At 45.8% G+C, this 6,712-nt stretch overlaps 1 protein-coding gene across 1 annotated transcript; it reads right to left on the reverse strand.

Annotated features, from left to right (window-relative positions):
* Positions 1–3,231: 3,231 nt before the first annotated feature.
* LOC140232237 (uncharacterized) lies at positions 3,232–4,134 on the reverse strand. Its single transcript, XM_072312370.1, has one exon. It carries the CDS (start codon positions 4,132–4,134, stop codon positions 3,232–3,234), a length of 903 nt encoding a protein of 300 aa, XP_072168471.1.
* Positions 4,135–6,712: the final 2,578 nt, after the last annotated feature.

Consider the following 6,712-nt stretch of genomic DNA (forward strand, 5'->3'; position numbering starts at 1 on the left):
CTTCACAGTATATGATAAATGGTAAAGGGTATTGGAATCTTTGAAGAAGAGCTTAAACTTCATAATCCAACAAATGTTTTGGCCATTTGACGTGACGCCCAGATTTGGTTTGCCTAGTTGCGGGTTGCGTCGGAGTGGCGGGAGAGTTAACTTCATTCGCCTTTTTTGCATTAGGTGGGGAAAGTTGTGATTCGTCGTCATGACCGTGCTGCAGGTCGTCCTGCACACTGCTCGGTTCGATATAAGCAACTTTAAGTCGATCGATACTAACTTGTTCTCGTTTGCCGTTGATGTCGAGGGTGTAATATTTGTCAGTGCGTTTTAGCACTTTGTAAGGGCCGGAGTAAGGCTGTTCTAGCGGTTTACGTACCCTATCTACGCGCACGAACACATGTGAACATGTACATAAATCCTTCGGCAGGTGGGTCGTTGTGCTCTGAGCACGGGGAGATGTGGGATGGATTTGACTCATGTGGTCGCGCAATCGGGAGACATAGTCGCTAGGGTCAACATCCGCACGCTTGGGGTCAACGAACTGTGCCGGTAATCGCAGCGTAGTCCCGAAGACTAACTCCGCTGGGGAACATGAAAGGTCATCTTTAACAGTTGAGCGAATGCCCAACAAGATGACGGGGAGGTGTTCACACCAGCGTGTAGGGTCTGGTTTAGTTTTCATCGCCGCTTTCATCTGGCGATGAAAACGCTCTATCATGCCATTTGCCGCCGGATGGTAGGCTGTAGTGCGAATTCGCGAAGTGCCGAGCATGCGTGTTAAGTTGGTAAACAGCTGGGACTCGAACTGAGTTCCTCGGTCAGTAGTTACTGTTTCGGGCGCTCCGTAAACAGCAACCCAACGTTCAATGAATGCTCTAGCAACCGTCTCCGCTGTTATATCAGGCAGAGGAATAGCCTCTGGCCAGCGAGAGTAACGATCAATGCATGTCAACAAATATGTATATCCTCGGGATGGAGGGAGAGGACCTATTATATCTATGTGAACATGTGCGAATCGCGCATCAGGGATTGCGAATGTCCCAAGGGGTGATTTGACATGCCGATGCACTTTGGCTTTCTGACATGCAATGCATTGGCGAGCCCATGTTCGAACATCTTTATTTACAGAGGGCCACACAAATCGAGATGATACAGCTATCTGACTGGCTTTAATGCCTGGATGTGATAGGCCATGTATAGCATCAAATATCGCTTTTCTGTGCGACTGGGGGACAAATGGGCGTGGTTTGCCGGTGGACATGTCACAGACTAGAGCACTGTTGGTGTCGATAAGGGGCACGCGCTCTAACCGCAAGCTAGTTTGGGGGTTACGCAATTCTGCTTGTAGCTCGGCATCTAGTGCCTGGGCTTGTGCCATGACCTCATAATTGACAGTCTCGCCTGCCTGAATCAGGCTGACCTGGGGACGCGAAAGTAGATCGGCCACGACGTTGTCCGTCCCTCGAATGTGTCGTATGTCTGTTGTGAATTGGGAGATGTAATCTAAATGTCTAATCTCGCGCGGGCTGTGGCGATCTGGCTTTGCATTGAAAGCATGGATGATGGGCTTGTGATCGGTGAAAACGCAGAAGTCTCGACCATCTAGCATGTATCTGAAGTGTTTGATCGCGAGATATATAGCTAGGAGCTCCCGCCCAAAGGTGCTATAGCGTGTCTCTGCTTGGTTGAGCTTACGCGAAAAGAAAGCGATCGGCTGCCACTGTCCGTTAGTAAGCTGCTGCACTACACCTCCTACCGCCCTGTCGGATGCATCAACGGCGACGCTAAGGGGGAACTGGGTATTAGGGTAAGACAGCAGCGTGACTTCGGAGATTTTCGCTTTAATCTCGCTGAATGCCGCTTCGCACGCTGGTGACCACGGCAGTGGTTTGCGTGAGCGAGGTGGACGATTGCGGAGTAGGTCTGTCAGAGGTAGCAGAGTCTCGGCACAATTCGGCAGAAATCGACGGTAGAAGTTCACGAGGCCGAGGAAAGCGCGAAGTTGTTTGGCTGAGGTGGGCGTGGCGCACCGGCGTATCGCATCAACTTTGTCGGGCAAGGGGCACACGCCTTCGCAGTTAATGCGATGACCCAAGAAGTCGACCGTGTCCCGTCCAAATTCGCACTTGTTAGGATTGACGACGACGCCGAATTCTTGTAGCCTAGTGAACAACAAACGAAGATGGTGTTCGTGCTCTTCTTCGTTGTCACTGGCTACAAGCAAGTCGTCAATGTAAGCGTACACAAATGGCAACCCACGAAGCACGCGATCGATGAAACGCTGAAAAGTTTGCGCGGCGTTACGCAAGCCGAAGGGCATACGCAAAAATTCAAACAAACCAAAGGGCGTGCATATCGCCGTCTTACACACGTCTTCAGGTGCCACCGGAATTTGATGGTAAGCACGTACTAGGTCTATTTTAGAAAAGACCTGCTTACCATGCAAATTCGATGCAAAATCCTGAATGTGAGGTATTGGGTACCTATCTGGTATGGTGGATCTGTTGAGCCCACGATAGTCTCCGCACGGGCGCCAGTCCCCCTCAGTCTTCTTTGGCACCATGTGTAATGGTGACGACCATTGACTGTTGGAGGGCTGGATAATGCCGAGATCCATCATGTGCTCAAATTCGGCGCGGGCGATCTTAAGCCGGTCAGGAGCTAGTCGACGTGGTCTTGCATGCACCGGTTGACCACGGGTCTCGATGTGGTGCAAAACATCGTGCTTGATATCTTGCGGCCGATACACCGGTTTGGTTATTTCGACAAATTCTTCGCAAAGCATCCTAGTATACCGATTGTCAGCTGCGATATTGTCAATCACTGGGCTGATAGCCTGACAACTAGCAGGTTGACCGGTAATGGTAATGCTGGTTAGCGGGTCGATGAGGCGGTGCTTATTTACGTCAACCAAGAAATTGAAATGATACAGGAAATCGGCACCTATAATAGGCATTGACACATCGGCAATGACGAAGACCCAACGGCATACACGGCGTAAACCGAAATCAAGGGTGAGCGAGCGCTGGCCAAATGTTTTAATCCTAGTTTCATTCGCTGCACGCAGAAACATTGCACTTAGCTTACAGCAATCTTGTTTCGTCCTAGGAAAAACTGACACAGCGGCGCCAGTGTCGATGAGAAACTGTCTATTAGAGTTTCGATCCGTGACGTAAAATAAGCGACTGGGGTTGGTTTGATTGCCAGAGTGGTGTGTCGCGGTTACCCTCCGGCTCGCTAGTTTCCCGCTGGGAAATGCTTGCATCCCGCCTTGCATCGCTCTGCTTTGTCACCATATTTGTGATGGTACCAACACAAATCGGCTGGCTGTTGCTCCGTTTCAGCTGGTGCATTGCCTGCGTTGGCCTCCTCTTTCTTTCGGGCGCGACCACGGCTACGGCTGCGACTACGACTTCGATTTTCGGCTGCCTTCGCGCCTATTTCTAGCCGCTTGAGTCGGGTTTCAATGCCTTGGAGCAGACTTACGAGCTCGTCAAGCTGTGCGGTGGAGGGTGCCACCGCTGCGCTCGCGACGACGGGAGGGTCTACCATGTTCACAGTCGGAATATGTGCGTCGAGGATTCTGTCTGCGAGTTCGGCGAGCTCGGTCAGTGGCAGGGTTTCTTTAGTGGACGCCAAGATTAGACGCACGCTATTCGGCAAACGTTGTAAAAACAACTGTCGCATTATGCCTTTCTCTAGCTGCTGCTCGCCGACCAGCTGATTCATTCGACGAAGCAGCTGGGAGGGCTTGCGGTCGCCGAGCTCCTCCTCCGTCAATAATTTCTGAACTCTGCGTTGTTCAGACTCTGACATGCGCTCTGTCAATTGCCGCTTTAAGACGGTATATGGGGTGTTTTTTGGAGTGTTAATGATAATATCGCGCACCTCCATAGCAACGTCCGGCGTTAGTGTGGCTATCACGTGGGAGTACTTGGTTTCCTCCCTCGTGATACCCTTGGTCGTGAACTGCGCCTCTGCCTGTGCAAACCAAACCTGTGGGTCAGCCCTCCAAAATGGAGGTAATTTGATGGTTCCCGCGGCATTGACTGCCGGGCTAGAGCTAGCACCTGAATCTGAACTAGGTGAACCACGAGTAGTCTCGACGTTAGACTGAGTCTCAACATTAGGCTCGGCCATGATTATCTGAGAAGTTACAGAACTAGGATATGAGACTCACAAAATTGAACACTAAAACCTTGACTCAGTTGTCTAATTAATGCGTCTATGCATACACTCCACTCATCCGACAAGTTAACCATTAGATAACTGAAAAACTGATCGATTTACAACTCATCAGAAGACATTATACTTTGAGAAACATATCAACATTTGCCACAATTTGGTGTCAACAGTTATCAACTTAAGCAAGATGTGTATACTCGAACATCGCTGTCTCGGATCACTTCAAATCATGTCGATTTCGATCACGTCGGGGTCACCAATTTAGCGAGCGGTATTGATATGGTTGCGTAGTGGAAGCAACACCTACTCACTAATTAATTAAGGTCGTATACACTATAGGAAATGAAGACAACGAGCCACTCCGAGCGTACATTGTAGTATTGATGATGATGATGTAGTGGTAGCAACACCTACTCACTAATTAATTAAAGTCGAAAACACTATTGGAAATGAAGACATCGAGCACTCCGAGCTGCGTACATTGTAGATTGGATGGTTTATTAGAGGCTCTGCACCAAGTTGTGGGAGCCAGTCACTGATGTGACGACGGTGAAATTGTGATACACTCTGCATTTTTACACAAAGAGCAGTCGGTATTTATACATACATATACAGGAGGTGACTCACCTCTCTGGTATCAGACAGTGAAACAAGCAAGTGGTCAGTGTTGTCAAGCGGTTACCTTGGAATTGTTTTGAAGAGAACCAGAGGGGAGGATAAATGACCCACGGATAGAGGAGGAGAGAGAGTGGGAAAGACAGAGAGATCAGAGCGGAGAGAAGGAGATTGAGGAGGAGAGAGAAGCAGAGAAAGTTGAGCTGCTACAGATGCATTGTAGGTTGCTGTGAATGTCCAGAATTCAAGGGGGTTGTACTCCTAACCTGAAATCCATTCAAATAATTTTAGAAGTCTCCCTCTTGCCTTTTTCTTACATGCAGATAGACAGGTAAAGAGATTTGAAAGGTATTCAGCAAGTTTTGAATGATTTTGTTCATAAACCAATGGGAGAGTCTCTCTAATATAGGAAAGGTTGTGGACCACGGGGTCAAGGGTTAAACAAGTTGAAATACACATTAGAATAGTTGCATTTTCTTCATTTGAGATCAAATTCTGTTGCAATAATGTGCAATTATAATAATAAGAGTGTTGGTTATATTATTTTGTTATTGTTGGTATATGAGAGAGTGTGTGTATTAGTGAAATTGAAGGTAAAAGAGAGAAAGGGGGGGGGAGGGAGATGTACAAATATTAAACACTATCTTCGTATATTTTATGATAATTTGAATTTAGTATTCATTTATTCAAAGATTTTATGTAATGTGCTGTGTGTAGATTGAGTGAATTTTGATTTGCGAGTTAATGTTTAAGAAGAGAAGATCGTGGGAAATCTACTGTAATGGTGAAACTCTGGTTTGATTTGTCCTCATCTGCAGGAAAATCAAAGGGACTCTACAGTACTGGCGAGGATTCAGCTTGTAATGTTTGGCGAGATATTTAGAAACCACTCTATGAAATGTTAAAGAGCATACAATTCTAAGGGGAATCAGAAGCTTATTTGATGAAAATCGGTTTTAAAAAGACTGAGATATCTTAAAACAAGGTAAAACAAAGAGATCCTTATCAAAGTCGTGGCCTGTCAATTCTACTAGGATCGCTTTTTTGGATAATTATCTCAACCATTTCAAGACCAATTTTTATCAAATAAACATTGGATTCTTCTTGAAATTACGTGCTCATTATGTATCACAATCATCATTATCTCACCAATAAAAAAAAAAAAAAAAAAAAAAAAAATTAAACCTGCTGTTGGGTCTCGACCAAAACTATACCATCCCTTTAAGCTTCTTTCAGTAATACACAAATACACTCACACACACAAACAGACACACATACTTCCTCCCACCATACAAAAGCCATGCACTTTGACACACGTGTACTCTCCCCTCTCAACACACTCACACCACACAATTTAACAAAGATGAATGCACACATACATATAGCTCAGAAATATAGGGGGGAACCTCGCTATACCGAAGATCCAAAATCCACAACCATAATCTTGTTATATCAGGATTCTCAGTTTATCAGAGTATAAAAAACAAAGAAATGGATAGAGTTTGGACCTTATAGGGATCGCATAGTTTTTGTAGAGACCCAACTTTCAGGTTTTTGACACTTTTAGGCAAGATAATGAGAAATCTCTCATGAAATACACAGTATAAAACAGAATGCAATTCCCAGAGGAATTCAATGTTTATTTGATGAAAATTGGTCATGAAATGACCGAGATTCCCAAAACAGAGCAATCCTAATAAATGGTGGGACCCACCTTTTATTGATCACTTTGTTTTAATTTTTTCTTTTTTGTCAAAGCCATTCCAAAACCGATTTTCAGCAAATAAACTTTGAATTACTCTGAGAATGACATGCTCTGTACTACTTCATAGGTGGTTTCTTGGTATCTTGCAAAAAGTTGAAAGCCCCATTCTCAGCTCCATCAATACTATACCATCTCTTTAAAATCACCTTGTTA

The sequence above is a fragment of the Diadema setosum genome, chromosome 8 (assembly GCF_964275005.1).
Source record: "Diadema setosum chromosome 8, eeDiaSeto1, whole genome shotgun sequence".
Lineage (NCBI taxonomy): Eukaryota > Metazoa > Echinodermata > Echinoidea > Diadematoida > Diadematidae > Diadema > Diadema setosum.